Here is a 26731-nt window from a genome sequence, read left to right on the forward strand (position 1 = left end):
AAATCAACATTAAGAATTTTAAAAATGATATTTTCTTGATAAAAAGATAATTGCCTTAGATTGATGGGTAACTCTTGATTTAATAGAATGATTTGTTTTTTGCTTTATAATAAAATAACTTATCATGATATGAAAAATTTGCTGAAAGATATCTGATAATAAAATCAAAAGTAAAATATTTTCTTTTCTTACAAAAAAATAAAACCTCAAAGTCTGTCCAAATTCCTCAATAAAGAAGAAATTAGCACACCATTTGTGCCTCTTGTTATAGGAACACGTCTCTTCTATGCTCTCTGCTTTATTCCTCCCACTCCTCTTCTTTCTGCGCCCCCACAGTAGCCCTTTTTAACTCTCTCTCTCTCTCTCTATCTCGCTCTGAGCTCAGTATACTATAAGAACTTGCTTCTTATAACTAATTTCATTCCTTTCATCCCCACATGATCAAGAAGTTATCTTCCTCATTTGTCTGACTTTTTTCTGTGAAAAAAAATACTGGGTTTGTAAGTTTTTGTTGAATCATTTGGCTGGAAGATTAAACCTTTGAAGAAAAAGTACTTATAAAGATTGAGTTCGGATTGTGGCCTGAATTTTTTTTGGCAGGTACTTTTGTGATACAGTGATAGCGTATATACAAGTTGTATAGTGTATTTCAGACAAATCTTCCACTTTTTTGGAGAAGATTTGCTGTTTCATTAAAGGTATGATACTGGTAACATTTTTTTTTGTTCTGTTTGGTTGCTGAGAAAATTCTAGGAAAAGAAAATGAAGAAACAATTCTAGAAGACTCAGATGTTCATTTCTTATTGTTGTTATGATATTTTTTTTTCTTTTTTTCTTTTTGATGATAATGTTTGAATTTTCTGTTTAGCATTTTTTTTAATTTATTTTCTTCTGTGTATGAGAAAGTGCAATTTTTAGTTTACTTTTTTCTTATTTTCAGCTGTTTGTGAGAGCTGAAGTGCATAAAGCTAGGATTTTTGGATCTGGGTTTTGTTCTTTTTGAACAATTTTTGGTGGATATGCTTTGTGTTTGCTTATGGAGAGTTGAATGGATATTGAAAAAGTTTAGACTTTTTATTAAACGAATTATGTTATTTTAATCATAATTAGTCCATGATGCTTTCTTTATTCTTTGTACCTTTATTTTATAATCATGTTTAGACCATGTTATTCTTTATTCTATTATTTTCTTTTCTACTTAGATGACCAAATGCTTTTCGATTCTTTCTTGTTTATACTGAATATAGAAAAGTAAAAAGATTTTGCATGTTTTGTGTCTTTAATCTATGTGGAAGTTTATGGGACCTTACAGTTATTATGTTCTTGATTATTGATGAAGATTTCTGAGAATAGATTGTAATAAAAAACGAGAAAACTTCTCAACTACAAGCAAAGAATTTCTGATTTTACATCTCAAGAAACTTTGTGAATGGTCTACAAGTCCTTAGGAAGGATTTCTGCAACGATTCTTTTCCTTTTCGCTAATACCTTAAACTTAAGGTTTGTATATTGTTTAGTTTGGCATTCCTTGTGAAGTAATCTTGACCTATTGTTAGATGTATGACAATATCCTGAAACAACACTTGGCCGGTTTATAAATTTGGATATATTTGGATTAGTTTCATACACAACCATCATAGAATTAATATTTATTGTAAATGCTGAATAAACACCCCCCCCCCCTTTTTATTTCTTTTTTTGGTTCTGATGAACCCTTTCTACATTTCATTTAAATTGTTTTTGGTGTTCACTTGCAATATACACTTACCTTGTTTGTTTCTTTATTTTCTTGCAGATCTTCTAGCAAGACTTTATTTTCACTCAGCAGAAACCATAAATAACTTATGGCTTCACCAGATGTCGATTCTCCTTGGCTCTGTGCTGCTAATGAATCTTTTGGTGGATGTTTCAATATGCAAATAGAGGAGATCAAATCAGCCAATGTTTTAAATGTGCTGGAAGCTCCCTCATCTTCTATGTCTGATACCTGTAATATCCCCAAGCCACCACCTTATCCTAATAAAACATCTAAAGCAGCCAACAATTGTAAAAGGATTTTAGAGACTTGCTCTGTGCCACGGGAAATTAAAGATACATGGGACAGGCTATTCAAGGAAGCATATGGTGTAGATGTCTACATTATCACTGATAGCAAATCGTATATTCCAGCTCATTGCAATGTTCTGGTAAGTTAATTAGACTTCCCGAACATATCTGCTTGCTTGGAAGTATCATTGTTTGCATCGAAGATAACTGCTTGAGTCAAGGAATTTTGTTTGTTTCTCTAAATATAAAAGATAAAATGGGTGATTGCTTTCAAAAGGTTTCTTTCTTTAAATCTGATGCATCCATAGGGGTGTTTCAATATTGGTGCCTCCCGAATATAAAATGATGTGCCGTTGCAAGTTTTCTTTTCTAAATTGAGACGAAGAAAGGGCAGTACAAATAACAACATTCATAATCTTTTTCCTGAAGTTGAATTATTATCATTAAAAAATTTAGGGCCAATGGGGTGGCTGAAAGTTTACAGCTGTAACTTTTCCTTTTTCAGAGTATTTCATCACCTGTGCTAGGGAATATCCTGCAGCGTTCGAAAGTTAAAGATGGTATTAGATACATCAAAATTCTTGGTGTACCTTGTGAAGCCGTCTACATGTTCATCCGGTTTTTGTACTCATCCTGGTATATTTGAGTATCCTTTACCGTGTATTCATCATCATTAATTTTCTTTGGTACTGTATCACAGGTGCAATAGAAAATGTTGTGTATTCTTTTTAAATGCTTCTTGTTACTTTTTGTTGGGAGCGGATGGCTATGAAAATGTTTCCCTTTCAGTTTTCTGTATAATTTTTTCATTATTCCAAGGTGGTCAGATTTAAATAAAGATATTCATTCTTGACATCCTAGTGCAGCTATGAAGAGGATGAGATGAAGAAGTTCGTTCTCCATCTGATGGTTTTATCACACTCATACTCAATCCCATCACTGAAAAGAGTTTGTATAGACTTTCTGGAGCAGGATTATCTGACCAAGGAAAATGTGATAGACGTGCTTCAGTTAGCAAGGAGCTGCAATGCACCACGACTCTCCTTCATTTGTGTTCGTATGGTTGTGAAGGACTTGAAAACTATATCATCAACTGAAGGTTGGAAAGTTATGAAGCGTGCTAACCCTGCCCTCGAACAAGAGCTTGTAGAATCTGTTGTTGAAGCAGATTCGGTAAGTCAGTTCCTGATCTTTGTTGCAAACAATGAATAGAATGTGCAGCTAGTCATTTAAAGGCTGTTGAGAATTACATGCAATCAGAGTTATTTTCACATGTTTAGACTTTAGATGACGGGCTATAAAGCAAGCACATGCAAGGTTCTTGTTTCTTTTATTTTTATACTCCACGTCAAGGTGAGGAAGTAGCAACTAGTGAATCTTCACATGCATAATTTAAGCATTAAAATTGGAATCCTGTAAATTTAGCTTTTTGGGAAACATTAACACTAACCACTGGTACATGATGGATGGCCCTTTGAGAACAAGTTGTCTAAGACACAAAAATTGCTTCTCAGTGGAATGCCTTCTGGTGCCAATCAGGAAAAGGTTCTTCATCCTAGTCTGTAGTGACGGTTTAGTTGAGCTTCATGTTTCTCAGTGGAATATCTACTTGGTTATGGTTGAATCTAGTAACATGTTTCCTCAGTGGAATGACTACTTGGTTATGTTGACTAAGGTCTCCCAGTCTTGTATTTTTTAAGCCTTAAATCCTATTATGCATGAGAATCCTGTTATTCTAGATAGTCAAATGAATGTTTGTAAACCAATTGCCTTTTGATTTGGAAAGGAAGCTGTCCAAATGATACTTGCTATCATGAATTTACTGTAGCAATTGGTTGGTCTTGCTATTACTGTTGACTTCTGGACCCTTATTTCTTCATTTTCTTTTCCTCAAATCAATATTCATATCCAGAGTTATGATTTTTAGTATATGATTCAATGTTACATTATCTGGTACAAGCTGTAGTCTTTTCCTTGGTTCAATTTCACATAATGGAATCTGAGTTTCACTTCTTTTCAGAGAAAACAAGAGAGGTTGAGGAAAATAGAAGAGAGAAAAGTGTACTTGCAACTGTATGAAGCAATGGAGGCTCTCCTTCACATATGCAGGGACGGGTGTAGGACAATTGGACCTAGTGACAAAATGCTTAAAGGAAGCCAAGTTCCCTGCAACTTTCCTGCTTGCAAAGGACTTGAGTCCTTGGTTCGTCATTTCTCTAATTGTAAGACTCGGGTTCCCAGGGGCTGTGTTCACTGCAAACGCATGTGGCAGCTTCTTGAACTGCATTCTCGCATGTGCAACGACCCAGATTACTGCAAGGTCCCGCTTTGTAGGTGAGAATGGAACTTCCATGTATTATCTTGCCTCTATGCCTATATTTTCAGGGTTTCAAAATCCATTTAAGTGAATATGAAACTTGAACAAAAGGGAAAATTAGAAACTAAAAGAGGACAACTAAAGAGTTCAAAAACCATTTATACTTGCCACAATGCTATCTCATTTATTATGGAATTTGAGTGGCCAAATATGTCCTCCAATGTGTTATTACACAAGAAATTGTTTCAAGGCATGGAAATATATGAGATTGAGCTGGATTAGTCCGAGTTTCTGCATTGTAGTTGTGAAACAGTACCATGGACTAGTAGTTGAATCAATCCCATCAGTCTCATTTGTTCTGTGTTTTTAGTTTTATCACTATACTGAAGGTTAGATTATACATCCTTCTTGCTTGATTTAAGCCACAGCCTTGAGCTGATATGTTCTTAGACTTGTCAGTAATTAAGGTTGACAAGTTTAAAGCATATGCTGCAGTATCATAATGATGTGCTCTTTGCTTGTTGATAGGCATTTCAAGGAAAAAATGCAGCAGCAAACGAAGAAAGACGAAGCTAAGTGGAAACTGCTGGTCAGCAAAGTAATAGCAGCAAAGAACGCATTGGGGCCATTCTCAGCTCGCCCTGTAGATTTATTCTGACCCCATTACTTCTCTCAAACCTTGTATCCTCATCACAATATGCCATTCAACAAACCCGCGCCATTGTTTAAAGTTTTAGAATTGCAATGGAGGCTTTGTAAAAGTTTTATTTTAGCTCGTGTATTTTTCAAAAAATGATTTCAGTCCCTATATTTAGTTTTTTATTTACAACTTTAATTTGTGGTTTCAATTGAATGTGAAAGTTACCACCTAAACAAACACTCTATGAGGTCAAAATTATGTTTTACTCTAATCCAATCACTTTATAATTTTATAGGAGTGTTAATGAAAATTAGCGTGAAACTTAGGTAATGTAGTGAGATGTAGTCAAAATTGAGTTTTACTATAATCCAATCACTTTATGATTTTGGAGGAGTCTCACCAAAAATTTTCTTGTTAAACTTTGATTATAAAAAACTATAATTTATAATTTTTTTTAATTTTATCTTTTTGAATTATAATTTTAAAAGCCAAACATATTATTTCATATCTATCAAAAAACAATATGGTGTATTAAAAGCGTAGTTATAGCTCAGGTGATCAGGTTTTTTAAAAAGATATCATTATAGTTTTTATTAAAAAAAAATTGATCCGGTAGAATTTAAATCGTGTTAAGTTTGGTAAATTAAGTCATTTAGATTATTTTCAAAACCTGAAAAAATTAAAGCTTAATTAAGTTCAAATTAAAACTGAATTAAGATTAGAGTCTGTTTGTTTTACGGAAAGTAGTTTTCTGGCACTTTCCAAACTTTCTTGTATTTGTTTGTCATTAGAAAAACTGGTCAACGAAAAACACTTTCCAGTCAAAGAAAAATTTGTCTTGATTTCCAGGAAAGTGTTTTTTTTATTTTGAGCGGAAAATACTTTTCAGAAATTGTGAATAATTTAGAAATGTTATATTATTTACTGATTATATCATTTATCTATCAAATTTTGTCCTCATTCTTTTGATTGTTACTTATTTTATTTGAAATAATTGATGATATTGTAATTATTATTATTTTAATTTCATCATCTTTTAATTTTTTTATCTATTAGATTTGATCTCTATTATTTTGATTATTATTTATTTTATTTGAGATAATTTATGAAATTAAATTTTTTTTTAATTTTATTTTCATTCAACTTTTTAATTTGTAAGATTTGTCTCTTATTATTTTAATAAACTTGAAAAAAAATATATTAATATTAATAAGTTATTTTTCATCACATAACCAAACATTAGAAAGTTTTTTTTAATTTATTTTTCATGATATTATCAAATATTAAAAAATAATTTATATTTTTTAAAAATAATATTTAAAAAAAATAATATTTACCAGAAAAAAAAACGAACAGCATTATAATTGAATAGAGTATTTGCCGAGTAAATTTATCGAACAGGATTAATAACTGATACTAATACAAGGACAAAGGGTTTTCCACTGACTGCTCTTAGCAGATTCCAACTGAATATTTAGAAATATTCCCCAAGAAATTCCCCTGGTGAATCATCTGGTCAAACTCCCAGCATTCAGATAATCCAGTCAACTGCTGAGTACAAGCAGCCATCTATATGGTTCCTTAATTCACTCCAAATTAAGAATCCAAAACCTTCTGCTCAATCTTGAATCATGAGACCACTGAGAAAATCACTCCTTGAACCTAACCCTAAATCATCATCACTCCACAAAGCCCTTTCATCACAGTTCACTTACTCTCTTGATCGGCCTCCAGCACCAAAACCCCACTTCAATGAGACCACCAACACCCACTTTCCATTTTCAAGAAACCAACAAAAACATCACTCCAACAATGGACAAACCAATACCCTCTTGTTCAATTCACTACACAAACTAAAACCCACTTCAAGTACTTTGTTGTCTAGCCAAACGAGGTTGTTTTCATGTTCAAGTTCGTTTTTTTCGCTTTCAAGATCTCATTTTGGCAAAGAACCCGTCTTTAAAGTTATATTTCATGATCCAATCTCTAGTAAATTCATTCAAAGAAGGGCCTTTTCAAGTGAAAATCCAAACCCGGAAAATGCTGTGTCAGGGGAGAACTCACAGCCGATTGATGCAGGGTCTTCTATGAGAAAACCAATTAGTTTGTGGCCTGGAATGTACCATTCTCCTGTGTCTAATGCCTTATGGGAAGCAAGATCAAGGATTTTTGAGGAGCCTAATGATTCTGGGACTTCAGAGACTGAATTGGTTGCGAAAAGTCCATCAAAGAGCAGGACTAGCATTTGTTATAAGTTTTCTTCTGATTTTATACTTAGAGAGCAGTATAGGAATCCATGGAATAAGATTAGAATGGGGAAGTTGGTTGAAGATCTTGATGCTCTTGCTGGAACCATTTCCTATAAGGTACATAGGATTTTGATTTTGTGTTTGCTTAAAGTTTGATAGGTAATGTTTGAGATAGGTTTGAACCATTCCCAGTAGCTGATATGATCTAGAGTTTCGTTTCTTTTTGCCTATTGAGTTTATATTTGGTTTTCTGTTTTGACCAATATTTCACTTGTGGACCAGCATTGCTGCAATGATGATGGCTCAACTAGGCCTTTGCTATTGGTCACTGCTTCTGTTGATAGGATAGTTTTGAAAAAACCAATCCTTGTTGATGCTGATTTGACTATAGTTGGTGCTGTTACATGGGTTGGGAGGTCATCCATGGAGATTCAGATGGAAGTGATTCAGCCCACTGAAGGTACTCTAGTAATAAATGGTGTTTCTTTTGTTCTTTCCTCTACAATCTCGGCTGTGATTTGATTGTAGATTACTAGATCTCATGTATAATTTATTGTGTGCATGTCCCTGCTCTTCATACTTCACTTCATTTCGATACGAGTGTTTATCAGCAGAGAAGATGGAACTAGAAATGAGTTACAATCCTAGCATGAAAGGTATAATTTGTGGAGGAACTTGTGGGAGCTGAATGTACCCATTCTGCTGATGAAAGCTTTGCAGCGGGAAATAACTGGTGTTCTTTCATATTGCTTTTTGAGGTCCATGCATTAAGGTCCAAATTATAGGCTATCAATGCAATGTTCTGCTGGCAAAGAGAGTTTACTGCAAGTCGAATCAGCTTAAAAGTGGTCGTAGGTTTTGCTTGTTAATATTGAATTCATAAAGTCCAAAGTACTTGTCCACACTTTCAAAAGCAGTTCTTCTGCAGAATTTTTTACTGAGTTGATTCTTTCCCCTTTTTTTCCTAACCCTGTGTTGCAAAGGTTGATTTTTGTTTGGGGAACTTTATGTGAAGGGACCCTAGATTTTCTTGTTTGTTGGCTTTGAAAAATATCCTCTTTATTGAAGCATTTTTCCTTTCCCATGCACTTTTAGGATGGAAAAGCAGCTTGCCCTTTTTATTTTAGATTATGGCATTTTTCATTTCTGTAAAACAAGTGTGCTCTTCCCAGTACTTCTATGTAAGCATTAAATATGTTGCTTTGCGCCTAATAATATTCTCAGAAAAATCCCATCCTTGCCAGTAAGCACAAATCAACGTCTAGTTAATTTGCATTTAATCTCATACGAACATTGTTGGCCTTCCAATAATAGCATCTTTTAGTGATGTACTGCTATCACAGGCTGCTTTTCAAGTTCAATCCACTTGATGTTTTCTTACTCGTATCTTTTTCAAAAAGTTCTGAGTACAATTCTTGGAAGTGATTTTTAATGGGAACTTGTTTATCAGGGGCCACCAATCCATCAGATGCAGTTGCTCTTGTAGCAAATTTCACATTTGTCGCTCGTGATGCAAAGACAGGAAAATCAGCTCTTGTTAACCAGATCTCACCTGAAACTGATAAAGAGAAATTGCTTTGGGAAGAAGCAGAAGAAAGAAACAAGATGAGGAAAAAGAAGAAAGCGGAAAAGAAAAGGGATTCTGAGAATGAGGATATGGAAAGGCTCAATGCATTGTTGTCTGAAGGGAGGGTTTTCATTGACATGCCAGCATTGGCAGACAGAGATAGCATTCTTATACAAGATACTCGTCATGAGAACACTTTTATTTGTCAGCCACAGCAAAGGAACATTCATGGTCGTATTTTTGGAGGGTTTTTGATGCGCAAGGCATTTGAACTGGCCTTCTCGAATGCTTATGCATTTGCTGGTGCAGCACCACTCTTTGTTGAAGTTGATCATGTTGATTTCTTCAGACCTGTAAGTACCAACCCCTCTGCTTAGTTATATCTTTCACACAATGTGGAACAACTATTTACAACCACCTTTTGGAACAGATTTAGAACTCAATTTCCTGGATCTTTGGAGGGCATTTCACTTTCTTTGATTTCTTACAGCTATCTTTGGCCAGGGACATGGCATTGTAGGAGAACATTATCAGCGTTTGCGGTGTTTATAAGTGCTGATGAAGTTAGATTTAGGAGCTCCTAAAATAGGAAGATATTTCAACAAAAAAAACTGCTTCAGTATACCTCTTTCAGCTTTTCATGTCCATGAAGATTGAATAGTTGGACAAGCAATTCTGTGAACTTTATATTTTAAGCTTATGGGATTCCATAATTCCTTTCGCTGATGCAGGTGGATGTTGGAAATTTCCTTCGCTTGAAGTCTTGCATTTTGTACACAGAAGTCGAGAACCCAGCTGAACCTCTGATTAACGTGGAAGTTGTTGCTCATGTTACAAGGCCTGAGCTAAGGTCTAGCGAGGTGAGTATCTGAATTCCTCACGTTTCTTTGTTATAGTTCCGCAGTTCGCTCCTCCCCATAGTGTGACCAAAAATAAAAGAAACTTGAGAGTGTTTTGCTATTTGTTGTAAAAAAACATTTTGCTGTTAGATAAAAAGGGAACACTCAATTTTGGTGTTAACAAATGGAAGTCAGCAATGATGAAAGAACTTGTATGGGTGCAAGAGGAACCCTCGCTAAATGTTTTTTCAGTGGTGTAAACCTATCGAAAACAGTCATTTACTGCTCACAATCGCAAACATATAACTGAATGGATGGTTTAGTACATAATATGTAATTCCAACTCCTTTTCATTTTCTATTCTGAGCTAAAATGGCTAGAATACATATTAATTTATCATTTTTTTTCCTTGTATGCCACATGATTTGAACAGGTATCAAACAAATTCTGCTTTACATTCACTGTCCTTCATGAGGCCATTAAAGATGGATTGAGGATTCGGAATGTTGTTCCAGCTACGGAAGAAGAAGCACGTCGAGTTCTTGAACGCATGGATTCTGAAAACTCCCAGATTGCAAAATCGTGAAATAAATCTCCCTGTTGTCTGGAAAAGAAGCAGAGGGGGGTGAAAATGGCGGCAGTCTTCCTCTTTTTTTGGTAGGCTTGGATAGCTTGAGCGTAAATAAGCAATGATGTTTGGATTCATTAGCATCTTAATAAACCACATGTACAATTTCTTTGTACAGATAATAAACCACACAAGGTTGGACTTCACCATCTGAACATAAATTCTTAAGGGTCCTGGCTACGCACTCAGGCAATTTGATGCTGTCTGAACATGCATTGCGAATGATGCTTTGTTACTTAACCCTATTGGAAGTAATCTTCATCCCATACCTGACTTAAACGTCTCCTCGACTCAAAAAACAAAATTTAGCCTTGACAAGATGTGAAAAATTTGACCATGCTTTCAGCTTCTAATTTACATGATAGATCCGACTATTCTGACTTGACTACATTATTACCTGACATAATCCCTTCGGTATGTTACATACAAAGTAGACAAATCCAAAATCTTGTAAAGCATATGTTTAGATACAAAACATGTGGCCAACCTAAAAAAGGGTAATGGCTAGATGCAGAAACTCAATTCAAACAGCCTGCTGCCAGCACCACCAATTTCAGGTAAGCATCCCAGTGAGATTCCACAGAATCACCCGGAGTTAGACTTATCAAGATGATGGAGTTTCATCGTCAGAAGAACCATCGTGAAGCCTTCCAACAAGTCCTGGAAAAACTGGTGCAAGTGTTGGATTTAAAGGCATGGGACGGACTGAACTGTATATGGTTCTTTCATTGATCTTTCCAACCTCTTTGCATACATGATCGAGAATGGAAATAAAATCCCTCACCACCATAAAAATCCAGAATGGGCGAGCTTCTACCTTAGCCGAGTTCCCATGGAAATACTCAGTTATTTCCTTCACCAGAGAGAGAGCAGCCTTTTCCTGTGCTTGAAGCCTTACAATTTCTTCCTCTGCCTTCTTCATGAACCCATTCATGGACTCTGAGAACTTCCAGCTACTCTCCTTCAACACAATTTCTTCATTTAGTTTCAGAACTTCTGTAATTTTTGTCATTCCAGCGGCAAGTTTTGCAACTTCACTGCAAAGCACATCTGAATCCATTGCAGCGGATTTCTTTACATTGGTAAGCTCTCCACTCAAACCTGAAACCACTTGCAAACCAAGCTTCCTAAACTGAACTTCATCTTGGAATGCTGATTGTTGAGTTTTCTGAGCTGTTTGATCCTGGTTTGTACCACAAAGACGAGAACCTTCAGACCTGATGATTTCCTGAACAACAAAATGCAAGAGTGTGGTTTTCCCATCAGTGCCTTTAATATCAACAAGCTTCAGGAGTGTGTCAAGCTTGAAGGCTTGGGCATCGCCGCGATTGGTGCCAACATTCATGCGGTTCCCAGTCTTGAGCACTGCTTCTAGAAGTTTCAAGAACATTCTGCTGTTCTTCAATTCCTCACAAGCTGCCTGTAGAAAAAGAAAAATGAGAAGCAACTGGAAGATTGCTGCAACAGGAAATGATGAACGGAAAAAATGTGCTCTAGCATTTTTGGCAGATCTAGTGATGGAGCCCTTTTGATCACCACAATACATGATTAGAAGTGAATAAAAAAATTATTTTGACATGTAGAAGGGTAACAAGGTTTATAACAACCATGAAACAGAACAGTGTACCTACTTTTCAATATCAGCTATATTACCTTGTATTAATATAAATCAAAGAACATAAAAATTTACAAGCCGAATGAAGATTTACCTCCAGTGTTTCAAAAGACCTTCGCAGGTACTCAATTTCTGAATCAAAACTCGCAATATAAAGCATTGCATCAACCCTCTTGAATGCAAAAGGAACATCAAGCACTTCCTTGAGAAATTTCTCAGCAGGGCCTAGCTTGAACGGTGATTCATCCTTGAAGTCTTTTAGTTTGCATTCTTCTTCTTTAGTCGGAGCCATCTTTGATAGACTTTCAAGAAGTTCTGTTCCCAGAGTATCTGAATTGCCTGTTCATAGCAGAGAATGGTTCAGTAACAGCATAGCTCTCTCTCATCAATAATGTACGCGCGGGCGCACTCCATACAGTTCTTAGTGTTCTTTGGAAAGCAAAGGGAGGCATTAACATGCAGCTTTTTTACCTATCTTCAACAAAGATTAGCTTTTTGGCCTAAGATGGGAAATGCTATGATGGGAAAAGATAAGATATCTCTATGAATAGAGGCAGTACATTTGCACTACGAAACACCAAGTCATAAAAAGAGACTATTCTTTCTCAACTTTTGATAATCCATATAGCACTGTAGGACCAAATAGAATTATAATTAACCAACCAATAAAACAATGTTCATTAGCTAAAAGCATTCAACATTTAAATTGCATTGTGGCAGGCATAAGCTTTGTCTAAAACGCGTCCCTTAACTACCTTGATTTAAGAATCTTTCATAAAGAAGCACCACCGCTACCAAAGGTTTGTCACTGTTTGCTGGTCAAAGAGAAGTGATACATCACCACGTTCGATCCCACAAAAACAAAAACCCTTAATATGTGGCAACCTCAAGCCTAGAGATCTTGAAATTTTAACACAGGTAGGAATTTGCAGCCAAAGATAAGAAAACTGTAGGAACCAAACATGGTTAAAGATAGTGAAGCAGGTATTTTAAACTTAGATCGACTCCAATAATGCAGGCAGCTATTACATTACCAATTTCCATGCATTTTTGTGGACAATCCTTAACAATTGAAAGCAAGATTGTCTACGTCAGATTTTACCTTCCAAAAGGGCTTCACAGACTTCTTCAATGGTCACATTAAGAGCCCTCAACAATATTGCAATATTCTGGGACTTCTTTGGATCAAGTACTGTATTCTCCTGGTTCAGCAATGGAAGAGATAGCCGCCTTCCATTGTGATCCTTCACGTTAAAATTTGAATTATTCACCGTAAAAAGTGTCTCAATCATTTCCTCATTCAACCTGCAACAGAAACCACATTCTACAAACTTACAAAACCATTCAACTTAACCAAACAAATACGAAAGTAACTCCTCGCAAAATCAAGAAACTTCAAAAATAAACAAAAAGCTGAAAAGGTTTTTAAGTATCTCACTGAAAAGAGCTAGATTTTATCTGATCCCACACCATAGCCCGATCCGAGCTTGCTCTAACTTTATCCCAATGTAAAGGCTTCAACTTTGGTTTCATACTCTCCTCATTCCTCTCAACACTACCTTTGCTTTGCATTTGCTCATTGGCAAAAACTGGCATTGCATGATTTTGAACTAAAACAGACCTTGTAGGCGTAACGAGAACTGGAGGCCCTGAACTCCCCAAATTCATTTCCCGAGTCACTCTAACCCCCATTGGCATCTCCCAAAACCGTGGTGGTGGAGGTGGTGGAGGCGGTGGTGGCAGTTTTACTGGCACAAATTGTTTACTAGCACTCTCTATCCTCACTGGAACCTGCTCATTCTGTCCCGAAAAATCCAGATTTCGCTCCAAAGAACTCTGCATCTCCCCTGAATCTCTCCCTGATGATGATGAAGAAATGGGTGGCGAGGATCGCTTAATGGACTGAACCGGAGCAGGAAAACTGATTATAGTTTCAGGAGACTTAGATTCTCCGCTTCTAAGGCTAGAATTCGATACTGGAGACACACTGCTGGACACAGATTTTGATGGAGAACAAAAGTTTGATTCTGGATATGAAGCAGTCCTTGAATTAAAACTTCTAGACCCAAAAACCTCTCCTTGAATCTCTCTTCTAGAACTTGAATCAACACGAACTGGACTCTCATGACTAGTCTCTTTCCTTCCAGAAGACCCTCTTGGTGAAAAGAACTCTTCTTCCTCGTCAGTATCTCTATCAACTTCATCTTCTTCTTTACTAGAACTAACAAGAACTTCACCACTTCTATAAGTTGGTGTGTAATTATGTCTAGGCAATGGAGGCAACGGTCTCAGCTCAGGAGACCCAAGTTTTTGATACTGTGAAGAAGATGACGAGGAAACACCAATCTTAAGACCAGTATTGTTGGATGAAGTTAGCTTGTCTGGATCATCAATGCCAGCTCGAGAGTTCACTAATGTGCCCAAGTAAAGGAACTCTGAGCTTGTGCTTACAACACCAGGACGGTGTGGGAGCTTCGGAGGTTTAGGAGAACCATCTGAAGGGATAGTGTTCTGAGGATAAAGGCGGAGATTTTCTGATCTTGAACCCTTTTGAGGGCTAAAAGGCTGGGTTTTTCTGCGAGAATAGATGAAGAAGGCTGAAAATAAGGCTAAGAGGGCAGCAAAAAGGAGGGAGAGGGAGATGGAAATTGCAATAATGAGGTTGTGGTGAGGAGAGGAGGATTGGTGGGGGAGAAGGAGGGAGGAGATGTTAGCAGGGAAAGTTGATAGGGTGGGAGCGGAAGGAGGAGGTGGTGGAGGTGAAGGGAGGGTAGGGAAGAAGGGCTTTTGTGGGTTACTGTGGTTGCTGTTGTTGTTGTTGCTGGGGGTGGCGGTGAAAGGATATTTGGGTTGGGGTTGAGGAGACGAGGAGGGAGGCTGTGTTGGTGTAATGGAGGGGGTTAATGGGATAAAGGGTTGGTGGAGGAGGTGTCGGTGGTGAGTGGTGGAGGTTGTGGTAGTGAAGTGAAGATGGAGGAGGAGGTGGAGGAGGATAATATTTACTGTAACACTAGCACTAGTAGTAGTGGCCATCAATGTATGTTTTTGAAGGTAATTAAACATAAAGTAAAGACGCACTTAGACACACACGATGTTATGTCTCTCTCTCTCTCTCTCTCTCTCTAAAACCAGAGAAGTAGCAAGATTAAGAAAGAAACGAAGTTAATGTGGTGGGGGTCGTGGGCCAATGAGAGAGGGAGAGGGAAGGCTTGAAATTGTAGAGAGAACAAGAAACAAAGCATTAACCTTGAGGTATTGTTGTGGGAGACAGTGAAGAAAGTTCAGTTCTTGGATTGGGATTCTCCACACAGAAGAGCAGGCAGGCAGGTAGAAAGAGTGAAGAAGACTGAGAGCACAGTGCTTCTTGATAGACAGAAACAGCTTGTGACTCAAGAAGCTAGACAGACGGGCAAGTTCTTGAACTTGAGATTGGAACACTGTTGCAGAAACAAGACACTCACACAGTTCAGAAAACGTGAGGTCCAAGAAGAGAATGTCCTCACTCACTGTGTGGGAGAATCAAGGAGAGGGAGAGCGCGAGAGAGGGTACTTCTACTACATGGTGGGGAAAGGAGGGAGCAGTAGGAGGAAATTGGAATGGTAGTTTGGAATTTCAAGACAAAACAGCAGCACAAACCCCATTATAGCCTTTTCATTTTCACTTTTTTTTTTTTTTGCATCTCTAGATCGAGAAGAAGATGACAGTAGCAAGGTGGGAATCCAGGTGGAGTTGAGGAGGAGATACCCCTAGAGGTTAAAATGACTGACACTTTGATATTTTGTAAATTATGTATCATTATTGTAGGGATTTTGTTTGCAAGCTTTGTATTTTGGTCATGTGGATGTTAGATTTCTGACAGAACTATCATCTCATCAGTAGAATTATTTTCTTAAGAAAATTAACATAGTTTAAAAAATTAATGAACTAATAAGTTTGATATATATATATCCTAATTAAAAAACATTAAAAATTAAAATACTATTTAAAATATTATGTTTGTGTATCAAGTTATTTTTTTATAAATTATATTTTATTTGTTTTTTTTATTAATATTACTTTTTGAAATAGTATTAATAAGTGAAGATACCCGTATATCAGAAAAGAGTATATTTGAAAGTGTAGTAAATATTGTTTTTTATTTTTTTTTACTTGAAAATATATCAAGATATTTTTTTAATTTATTAAAATTTATTTTTTAATATCAAAATGATCTAAAAATATTTAAAAATTAATTTGAAGCTAAAAATATATTTAAAAATGTAATTGGACCACAATACCAAACATGACCGAAGGATTTATTTTTATAGTTTATCCTGGTTTTAAAATCATTTTCTAAATTATTTTTTACATAATAAAATATCAAATTAATATTCTTTAATAGTTTTTTAGTATATTTTTAATTAAAAATAGCATGCATCATATAATCAAACACACGAAAACAAGTGAAAAACAGTTTTTTTAAAAAAAATAGCACAATAAATTAAAAAAATAACCGAATAACACCATTTCAAAAAATTAATAAAATAATATATTTTTATTTTATCACATTTTAAAAATATGGTATCTATTAAATGTTATTTTTTACAAGTATAATAAAAAAAATAACATTTACACTTTTTTTTAGAAAAAAAACTAACTCTACTCACAATAAGTTTCTCCCTAAATAAATAAAAAGAAGAAGCTGGAATATCATTTTCAAACCATTAATATGAAACGTGGCCAAATTTTATTAGGTAAATCAGATCAAACAAGTGAGATACAGATGATGTGACCTGTTCATGATCATGCAAAACCTGACAAGCTCCATTATGCAGCTCTACCCCTCTTATTTCCTGCACACACGACGACGTTTAGACAATAACATATAGGTACCGATTGCCGTACAGTGAAAGTGAATGCGTTTAAAAGTGGAATAACAGTTTTTTTAAGGTGTTTTTATTTTAAAATTTATTAAAAAAATATTAAAATATTAAAAAAATATTAATTTAAAAAAATAAAAATATTTAAATTTTTTTAAAAGACATTTCAAAAATACATTGCTAAACACACCAATGAAAGGAGGGGTATCATGAGAAAGCAGAGCTCTCTTTCACACTCTTTGTGGGAGAAAAGGTTTTGCTTTCGGCCTTGATTCTTTTTACAGAGGGTACGACTGAGGAGGGAACACTGGAATCCAGCTGGATATTTTTTGGTTTCTTTCCACGCCATGTGGTTTACTGTGCACTTGCTGGATTAATCTTTCCTTGGTGCAGATTCATTGTTCTTTCACGAGATTATTTTTTATTTTTTTATTTTTTAATATTTATTTAGATTGTTTTTGATGTATTATTGTTAAAAATAATTTATAAAAAATAAAAAATATATTATTTTAATATTTTTTTAAAAAAATACTTTTAAAAACAACTATTATTACATTTTCAAACACCCCTAAATAGATGAAATGTCGAAGAATGTTTGGAATTATAGTACATTTATGTTTTTTTAATTAATTTTTTTTAATATAGTTATATCAAAATTAAATTAAAAAATAAAAAATATTATTTTAAAACATTTTAAAATAATATAAAAAAATATTTTATTATTCGAATTATAGCCGACATGGTTTCTATGACATTTACGTAAATCACCATGGGTTGAGGCCCATTGGTGGCGAGTACATTTTTGTTTGCGCCTTATGTCTCTCTTGTGTCTAATTATTAATTAACTACTTTATTGTTATTGATACATCATTAACTCACAATCATTATTCATTAATTAAGACATTTTAAAAATTCTTTTGGATTAGGGTTCATTAATTATATATATATATATATATATATATATATAAAACAGAGACAGAGAGAGATTTTGACATGAACTTGTCTTATTTACCCTTCTCGTATAAACCCTTCTCGTATAAGATTAAATTTATAATATTTATCATTTTTTAACTCTAGTCATCATTTGTTTTTTTAAAATACTTTTTTTTATTTAAAAAAATATTTAATTAATAATCCTCGATCGTTTTGATATTTTAAATGCCTTGTGAAAATATTAAATTATATATAGAGAGAGAATGAGGAAAGCGGATCAATCCAAAACTCTTGGCATGGAATGCTATTCGAATAGCAAGATTTTCTATACTTCAAGTAGATATGGAGCGAGAATACATTCATTTTCTATAAATTGTTTTTTTCACTTGGCTTATTTCATGATTTGCCCGAAACTAAAGACAACAATTAAATATAAAATATAAAAATTTAATAAGAAAAAAGGGTTGTAGATATTAATTACAAACTCCCATTTATTCCCTCTTAAAAAATTAATATTGATTAAGTCTTTCTTCTTATAAGGTTTATAAGAGTTTAATTAAGTCAGGAACCCTATCTCAACTAGAAAACAAAATAAAAAAAATAATTATAAAATCTAGAACAATGCGTGAAATCTGAGAAAAAAAAATCAAAATTAGCCCAAACCAAGACCCCGGGGTTAGAGTTTTTATATCTCATGATTTGATAGCTTATGAAGCGCAAAAGATGCTATTATAAGGAAAGTAATTTCCGGAAATTTTCTATAAATATTTGAGTCTGATTTAATAATTAGATAAAAAGTTATGACATAGGGCTATACATGTATTTAATTAAATAAATGAAGAATTATATGTGTCGACAAATGCAAAAAAAAGTGTTTGCGCGTCTATTCTACTTTATTCACAACGGGTTGTATATTTTTTTTCTAATGCAAAAGGATGAATGTGTAGGTATTGTTAACGTATTTTTTGACATCGAGAAAATTATAATTGTGAATCAAAAAATCAATACTTACGTATAATAAAATAAATAAAAGTAGTACGTGCTGTTAACGCAACACCGCGTGTATCACAAATTAACTTTTAACGTAGTAGAAAAATAAGACAATATTGTGAGTGTATTTCACTGTATCATGATTCTTTTAATTAAGATAGTATTTGATATTGTGGTAGTGATTGCTTTTTTAAATAATTTGAGATCAAAAATATATTAAAATAATATTTTATAAAAAAAAACATTGTTTTGAAAACAATATGGCAACAACAGAAATAAACACAACTTAAGACACTATTCATGCTCAACAAAATAAATCTTAAAATTTATAAATTAATAAACTAAGAAAGAGTTGCAGTGACAATAAATATCTATCAAATTCAGGCTCAATTATTATTCCTAAATATAATAGTAGGATGCTAGTTACCTAAAGTGACACAAAAAGGTGACATGTGACCGGACACCTAATTAGTTTAGTTTAGAAGTGTAGAACTCGTTTTAAGACCGGATTTTGATTTAAATCAACACACACACTAATTCGAAAATGCTCTTAATATTAAATAAAAAATAAAAGATGGATAAACAATGGACCCATCCATTTTTTCTTTTCAAGTGACCCATCCATGTCATCTTGCTAGTTTTCATTGAAAATCACTTTTTAACGACTTTTAATTTTTTAAAATATTTATTTTCAAACATTTTAAATGGAAGATATTATAAATAATTGAAAAATACATAAATTATCAATGGTTTGAGAGAAATATTTATTAAATTATTTTAAACATATCTGGTAAATGTGGGGGTGAGCCCTTAGAATTATTTTTAAAAAATTTAATTGGAGTAATATATAAACTATTTGAAAATATTTTTTATCATAAAAAAATTAATATTTTTAAGTTGAATATTCAAAATATTTAGGATAATAATAGCGGTTTTTAAATAATTCTATCTCGTGTCTTAAAAGCAAAAATAAATAAATAAATGTTAAATATGTTAGAACCCTTCATGACATGGATCATATCGTCTATGCCTCTTGAATTTTGACCTGCAATTACCGTCTATTTCATGGAGTTGTAGGGTTTATCAAAACTGGAAATTATCACAGAAGAATTTAAATGTCAAGATTGCAGTCTTTAGTCATCATCAACTTCACAGGGCATGGGGAAGGAGCTGGCCCTGCATTGCCTCTAGAAATGAGAAGGAAAGCTACACCTCGACGCCATAATTTTGTCAATTTCAAAGAAATTTGTTTTGAAGATTACAGCAATTGAAATAATTTAAAGTGTTTTTTATTCAAAAATATATTAAAAATATATTTTTTTATTTTTTAAAATTATTTTTAATACTAGTACATGATCTGAAAACATATAAAAAAATTCATTTTAAATAATTTTTTAATAAATATTTTAAAAAACATGATTTACCCTAAGTTCTCAAACGGGACTTTAATTAATTATCTCCACAACCCTCAGTTTTGGACATGGTTGCATTTTCTGAAAATTAAAATCTTAATTTTTTTCTCATGTCGAAGTCGTTAAAAAATCCAAAATTGTTCCTCCATTACCTAGGAAAATGATTCCAAAATTATTTTGATAGAGAATCTAACTCAAGATCGTTCTAATTTCCGTGGAATTATGAGTTTATAGAGTGACCGATTGATGTGATTTATTTTTTTTAAAAAAGGTATTTTGATCTTAAACATGGCTGGTCCCAAAGAAAAATAATCACACTTCTTCTTCATTTGGACATTATAAGTAGAACTGCAAGCAATTAATTAATCAGACAGATACAGAAGAGGAAGACAAAAGCACAGCTACCATGTACATATGATTTAATATTCTACCCATAATTCAAAGCTTCATGCATATTCTCGTTGATGATCTTAATGCGCTAACTGCCATGACAACAGCTGCTTGCTTGCTTGCTTAATGTCTTGTTTTTGCAAGATTCTTGGGTCCCAAGGCAATCCATTGGTGAAAAAACACTTCATGTCATGGAATGAATCGAGATCTAATTAATTTCCTAGCAGGAAGGTTTTAATTAAAACATTTTTTTTTGTTATGATTTAGAACTCGAATTCCAGATATTCTTGGGGTAAAAGGGCAATATATTTTAAAAAAACTACTCTGTGCAATTCAAGGGTAAAAGGCTATATTGATTTGGAATGTATATGAGTGTTAAGATTTAAAACGATGTAGTTTCATCGTCGGTGAAATATGGAAATTGACGTCCGTACCAGTTCTGGTCATGAAACGAAGCCTTGCGTAAAGAGAATGACAAGTGACATGGGCGGCATAAACCAGTGATTCACGCAGACCTCAGAGACTGACAGGACGACACCTGTCCACTTTTAGGGGCTCGTGCCACTCTGTTCCACCGCCTGTTATCAATCACCATCAGAGCCACAGTGAGCACAGAATAATTCTTGAGCAAGCGAACCCTTCCATGTCATGCAGATGTGGTATATTCTTTCCTTTGATAAATTTACTTTTTTATCCTTGCCATAGTTTTTTCTAGGAAAAAAAGGGCAACCTTTCACATAAAATAAAGAAAAAGAGGGTTTGATGATTTATACACTGTGTTTTTGAAATGTCTAAAGCTAAAGAGGTCTAAGATTTTATGCTCAATCTTTTCATGAAGGGGGAAGTCTTGAATTTTTTTTTCTTTTTTCTTTTTTTGCTAAAAAGAGGAGAAAGGTGGCTTTTTTAAAAATAAAAATAAAAATAAAAATTGAGAGTCAAGGATGTTGTGCAAAAGTAAAGGCAACACCAAGCAAGTGGTGCCATTTTTGTTTTGGAACTTGTATTTGGTTATTCAAAGTTTGATTGATTTGTGGGTCCTAATTTACCAAGTGAAATAAACAAGGGGACAGCAAACCTATGGCATCTTTCCACCTTTCTTGCTTTCAAGTTTTGTCACCATTTGATTATGGTGTGGTTTGTGTTTTTTCAACTATAAAATTTATTTGGTTAATTAAATATTTTTTAATTTTTATATTGATTTTTATATATGATTTTGTTTTAAACTTTAATTCTATTAAAATTAAAATAATAGGATTTTTATTTATAAAGACCCCTTTTGTTAGTTATTTTATAAGCAAAAATCTATTTCACAGCAATTCTAACTAAATATATATATTTTAAAATTTATCTTTTTAAAATTAGAACTCAAAGTATTTTAAAATAATTTTTTTAAAAAATAACACTTACAAAAACTACGACAATACCAATCACACTTTATGATATGTTTTCTACTTGTTATAGCAAAGCATAAGTGATCCTCCATTTTAGCTGTATGATTCTTGATTTTAATTATGGATTGTTGAGATGGATGGATCTAATGTCCCTTGGATAGAAGTAAGAAAAAAATATAAATATCCTATTATTAAATTAATATGAAAGAGAAACTAAACGGAGAAGTTTTTGTTTAAAATGTTTAAATGCAAAATCGTTTGGTTAATTTGATATATATTGATTATGTGTGCTAAACAAAGAAAGAATTCCATGTTGTCGAATTTCATTTAAGATGCGTAATGCATAAAAAACAGAGAAAAAAATGCATTCTTTTACTTATTTATAAACAATTGGATAGCTGTCAACATCAAAATAACTTAGTAATTAATTCTCAAAATTCAAGTATACTAGAGATGCGACTCGTGGTTGAATAATCAGTTAATTATTTAATTTTAATAATCTCATCATTTTTTTTGATCAAGTAGTTAATAACTTGTATTTAATAAATCAATGTGATTTATGGGCGCTAGCAACTATAAATAATTCATTTTGATGTATACGAGGATTTTCAGATACTTATGTAAATAGTTTTTAAAGAGAAAAAATAAAATAGTATTCTAAAAAGATATGTATGTACAATAAAAAATAAAGATTGTAAATCTTTATTTTGTAGGATTCATGATATATTTATAGTCTATGAATCTTGTTGTATTGTAAAGAGAAGGAGCTGTAGTGTAATTTTACATTTATGATATTTTAAGTTGTATTCCACTTGTTTTATACAACAAAAAGATGAAGACATTGTAGACCATGAAATACTTTAACACACCCAATGATGTTGGTGGAGCGTAAACTTGTTTAATTAATTATATTTGTTAAGAAATAATTTATCTAAGATTTTATATAAAAATCTATAGAATTGATGACATTAGATTAAGGTATTATATTTGAATTCATGGGTGTAGCGAATCTAGTTATGCCTGGGGTGCGGTGACAAAAAATTCTCGGACTCGATACCCTCGGGAGCTGCGTGCTGAGCCCAACTTGCTGGACTTGGCAGTTGCTGCTAGTTGTGCCTTTATTAGGGTGTGTTTGGTGCTATTTGAAAAAATTATATCCATATGTTTTTATTAATCCGATACTTTTTTAAAAAATATATAAAAATATATTAATAAAATATTGATTCATAACTCATCACAACTAGATTTCTTATGTAGATATTCTACTATTATATGCAATCTTGGCCAACAATTTTGCTATTCAATGTAGACAATAGTAGAAATTTGTTTGCCCCTATTTTAACATATCTGAGTTCAAGTTGTCTTAAAAAACAGTAAAATGTTATTTAAATAGCCAAAAAAGTAAAGTTTAAATTTCAACTATAAAATATACAGCAAACACTTACTATATGTTCACGAGAGACATTAACTATTATATATGAATAAAAGTCAATCACAGACATACAGTGAACATTCATTCCATAATGATACTTAGGATTGGGATCACTAAGATTTTTTTTTTGTTTTTTATTAAATCCCAATCCAAATCTCTTAATTCTAAAAATATATTTTGTATTGTGATATATGAAACTTTTTAAGAGTATTTTTTATTTGAAAATATATTAATTTTTTTTTATTTTTGATATTAATACATCAAAATCATTAAAAAACACTAAAAAATCAATTCAATATATTTTCAAGTAAAACAGACTTTAAAACATACCTAAAAATATAAGCTACCGCGCTACCAAACTACCAAACAATCACCGATATTAGAGAGTGTTTGGAAACACGGGCTAACTCGTGTTTCTAAAAAATTCAATTTTTATTTTGCTAAAAATTAATTTTTTTATGTTTTGAATCGTTTTGATGCGCTGATATAAAAACTATTTTTAAAAAAATAAAAAAAATATTATTTTGATGCATTTCGACATGAAAAATACTTTAAAAAACAACCACAAACACACTCTCAAACTGCAATTAGATACTACTATAGCAAGTTGCAGGCCAAGCACAGGTGATCCATTGTAAAAAAAGCAAAAGGTTAATAAGATAATTCACAAGAAGACTATCACAAATTCACAATCACTCAAGCTGTACAGCATATGCTCCTCGAACAATAACATAAAAACATGTCCTCGTGTGGAATAGAGACCCTGCGTGCATGCCATAAATTCAAATTCATTGCTTTCACATTGACTCGCATTTTCTGGCAAACCTTCTGAGACTACTCCATTGTTTTTTGGAACCTGTCGAGAAGAGTAGAAACCAAGATTCTTCACTGCTATTCTCTATGTTTTTCTTCTCTGTTCAAGCTTCACATGTTTCTGCATATTTTATTGCTGGTAGAGTTTCGTGATAGAAAAATACTGTGCCCTTCAGGGAATTTTCGGTGAAAGTGAGGTAATTGTCTTGCTGCTACTCTTGTTCTGTTCCCACGGAGAGACAACATAATTCTCATATTTTTCAAATTGAACAGATTATGTTAACCTAAGAGTATTTTTTGAAGTGTAGTTGTGGTTGTTTTTTAAAGTATTTTTTATTTGAAAATATATCAAAATAATTTTTTTTATTTTTTAAAAATTATTTTTGACATCAGCGCATTAAAATGATCTAAAAACACAAAAAAATATTAATTTAAAGCAAAAAAAAATTAAATTTTTTTTAATTTTTTTCAAAAATACTTTTAAAACGAAAAATCAAACTGCATCTACAAACCATATGCTTTAGATAATAACCTGCTTGAAAGAGGTTAGTTTTTTAATCTCGAAGTGATTTTTTAAAAATATGTTTATTTTAAAAAATATTAAATTAATAATTTTTTTTATGATTTTAATGTATTGATATAAAAAATAAAATAAAAGTAAAAAATAAAAAAAATTTATTTTAATATTTTTTAAAGTAAAAATTATTTTTTAAAAAATCATGACTATTTATTGAGAGGGAGTAGATAGAGAGGAATGATAAAGAATGGGATCGAGAAGGAGGGATCTGTTTAATGGTAATGAAATGATTCCTACAATAATTTCTTATTTATAATATTTTCAATCCATTAATTCATCATTGTTCTCCCACATCTTTTCATCGTTTTCTAATTTTCTATCTTTTCTTTTTCTTATCCATCTTTTTTTAACAAATATAACCTTAATATTCTTTTGTTCTTGTCTATATCAAGAAGTTCTTTAAAAATAAAAGAACATTTTTTAATGTTAAAAAATAATTTTTTTTTGCCATGTCTAAATGAGGCTCCGAATTCTCTTTTACGATACAATGACCGCCGATGAATCCATGTCTGCTTCATATCGGGGCTAACTTTTGCCCAAGACTTTAGCTCCCTCATGCATCGACTGAACTTTTTTCCCCATAAAAAAACAAGAGAGGGGGGCCGAATAGATCGATAATGACTTCGTAATGAAATCACTTGGAGAATGATATATCATCCCGCTAATTATTTACAAAATAATCATAACATAAACATCAACTTTCCGACGAAAATTATTGTAAATTAAACCCTTCAGTATACGCAAATTATTGCATTCTAATTGACAAATGGCCCAAGCTCCTCAAATGATTTAATGAAATCATGTTGGCCATTGACATAATGTGACTTGGGGCCCCAAATTCAGACAAAGATCCTTAAAAAAGTTGAACAAAATTCAAAAGAGAATGTGTATCTTGACATAATCCCAACTCAATGATGTATTGGACGAACTTCTTGAGTGCCCAACATCAGCATGGAATCCTGCAATATTCCCACTAATTAGGCATTCAAAATGAATTCAAACCTCATAAGCTACAATCGGGCTAAAGGGATCCATGAGAGGGGTTAACATTGCTAATTAGGCATTCAAAATGAATTCAAATATCATAATTAAGCTAGATAAATTTCTATTGCATCCGCAAGTATTGTTTTACACAAATTAGCCAAAAGATATCCTTAACTATGAGTGTTGATAATGCTTCTATACATTATCATAACATCACTCAACTCAACAAAAGTTATTTAAACTTGTAATAATACTATTATGTGTAGTGCACTATGCAACACTGGTATTTGTACCCTAATTGCTCACCTTTAAACCCTAATTGCTCCCACACCTTCTCACTATACCACACAAATTTCATGCCAATGTATACTCTGGAATTTGTACTTTACTCTAAGCCAAGATTATAGCTCTAATGACACCAAACACATATGCAGATGCTCTTTAAAAAACACTATGCAACACTGTTCTGCCTGCAAAAACACCCGTGTCCTTTCTTTATCAGTTGCAGAGCAAGAAAAGCTTTTATTCTTAATTTCAATGAAAGACTGAGATCTATTCTCCAACATCAAAGATTGAGATCCCATTAACACATAAGCCCTAAAACATCCTCATTTCCTCTATAAAAATCCAACAAAACCCTAACTCAAAGGAGAGGGAGCTGTAAAATAAAAAAGATCTTCATTTTAGTCAAAATACATCATCCCTTTGTTCCTCCCTTTTTTTTTTTTTTTTTTAAGATGCAAGGCTAAGTTCTCCAGGTCAAATCCATGAATGGATGTTACATTTCCTGGATTCTTTATCAAAAGCCAAAGGAAGCACACATACGAAACATCACATAACTCTCTATTTTCTCTATTGAGCAAACCAACCCACTTCATCTTCTCTGTTTATATATACGAGGAAAAATGAGAGAAAAGTATTATATATATATATATATATATATATAACCATTGTATTAAATTTCTTGTTTTGTTTACAGAAAAAAAAGAAGCAACTTCTATATATAAAAATATTTCCAGCAATCTAGAGCTTTTTTCTATTTTAATTT

The 26731-nt window shown here is 32.9% G+C and overlaps 3 protein-coding genes across 6 annotated transcripts; 2 read left to right on the top strand and 1 right to left on the bottom strand.

Moving 5' to 3' along the window:
• The first annotated feature begins 251 nt into the window (after nt 1-251).
• On the top strand, nt 252-5198 carry LOC7484590 (BTB/POZ and TAZ domain-containing protein 3). Of its 2 annotated transcripts, XM_024589443.2 has the most exons (7): nt 253-500; nt 601-698; nt 1796-2186; nt 2552-2682; nt 2913-3219; nt 4067-4380; nt 4892-5198. In XM_024589443.2, the coding sequence occupies exons 3-7, from the start codon at nt 1845-1847 to the stop codon at nt 5019-5021; spliced, it is 1224 nt and encodes a 407-aa protein (XP_024445211.1). In that variant the 5' UTR covers nt 253-500; nt 601-698; nt 1796-1844; the 3' UTR covers nt 5022-5198. The 2 variants fall into 2 exon arrangements, with proteins under 2 accessions (XP_002323915.2, XP_024445211.1); XM_002323879.4 differs by lacking the exon at nt 601-698 and having other exon boundaries at nt 252-600.
• A 1238-nt stretch (nt 5199-6436) lies between these two features.
• LOC7472537 (acyl-coenzyme A thioesterase 2, chloroplastic) lies at nt 6437-10432 on the top strand. Of its 3 annotated transcripts, XM_024588230.2 has the most exons (6): nt 6440-7369; nt 7535-7712; nt 7864-7908; nt 8703-9172; nt 9551-9679; nt 10092-10432. In XM_024588230.2, exons 1-6 carry the CDS (start codon nt 6635-6637, stop codon nt 10242-10244), a joined length of 1710 nt encoding a protein of 569 aa, XP_024443998.1. In that variant the 5' UTR covers nt 6440-6634; the 3' UTR covers nt 10245-10432. The 3 variants fall into 3 exon arrangements, with proteins under 3 accessions (XP_024443999.1, XP_024443998.1, XP_002323914.2); XM_024588231.2 differs by lacking the exons at nt 9551-9679; nt 10092-10432 and adding an exon at nt 9324-9528 and having other exon boundaries at nt 6437-7369; XM_002323878.4 differs by lacking the exon at nt 7864-7908 and having other exon boundaries at nt 6442-7369.
• A 176-nt stretch (nt 10433-10608) lies between these two features.
• LOC7484589 (formin-like protein 2) lies at nt 10609-15574 on the bottom strand. Its single transcript, XM_024588229.2, has 4 exons — nt 13340-15574; nt 13004-13206; nt 11996-12240; nt 10609-11706 (listed from the first exon to the last, which is right to left on the bottom strand). Exons 1-4 carry the CDS (start codon nt 14962-14964, stop codon nt 10891-10893), a joined length of 2889 nt encoding a protein of 962 aa, XP_024443997.1. The 5' UTR covers nt 14965-15574; the 3' UTR covers nt 10609-10890.
• Nucleotides 15575-26731: the final 11157 nt, after the last annotated feature.

Source organism: Populus trichocarpa, chromosome 17, assembly GCF_000002775.5.
Source record: "Populus trichocarpa isolate Nisqually-1 chromosome 17, P.trichocarpa_v4.1, whole genome shotgun sequence".
NCBI lineage: Eukaryota > Viridiplantae > Streptophyta > Magnoliopsida > Malpighiales > Salicaceae > Populus > Populus trichocarpa.

Bases quoted from the DNA above. Each gene is read 5' to 3' on its own strand.
- LOC7484590 (XM_002323879.4), top strand. From the start codon at position 1,845: ATGGCTTCACCAGATGTCGATTCTCCTTGGCTCTGTGCTGCTAATGAA. The intron at 2,187-2,551 runs GTAAGTTAATTA...TTCCTTTTTCAG, and splicing joins CAGCTCATTGCAATGTTCTG to AGTATTTCATCACCTGTGCT. The intron at 3,220-4,066 runs GTAAGTCAGTTC...ACTTCTTTTCAG, and splicing joins CTGTTGTTGAAGCAGATTCG to AGAAAACAAGAGAGGTTGAG.
- LOC7472537 (XM_024588230.2), top strand. From the start codon at position 6,635: ATGAGACCACTGAGAAAATCACTCCTTGAACCTAACCCTAAATCATCA. The intron at 9,173-9,550 runs GTAAGTACCAAC...TCGCTGATGCAG, and splicing joins ATGTTGATTTCTTCAGACCT to GTGGATGTTGGAAATTTCCT. The intron at 9,680-10,091 runs GTGAGTATCTGA...TGATTTGAACAG, and splicing joins CTGAGCTAAGGTCTAGCGAG to GTATCAAACAAATTCTGCTT.
- LOC7484589 (XM_024588229.2), bottom strand. From the start codon at position 14,964: ATGTTTAATTACCTTCAAAAACATACATTGATGGCCACTACTACTAGT. The intron at 12,241-13,003 runs GTAAAATCTGAC...TGCTATGAACAG, and splicing joins CTGTGAAGCCCTTTTGGAAG to GCAATTCAGATACTCTGGGA. The intron at 11,707-11,995 runs GTAAATCTTCAT...CTTTTTCTACAG, and splicing joins GGTCTTTTGAAACACTGGAG to GCAGCTTGTGAGGAATTGAA.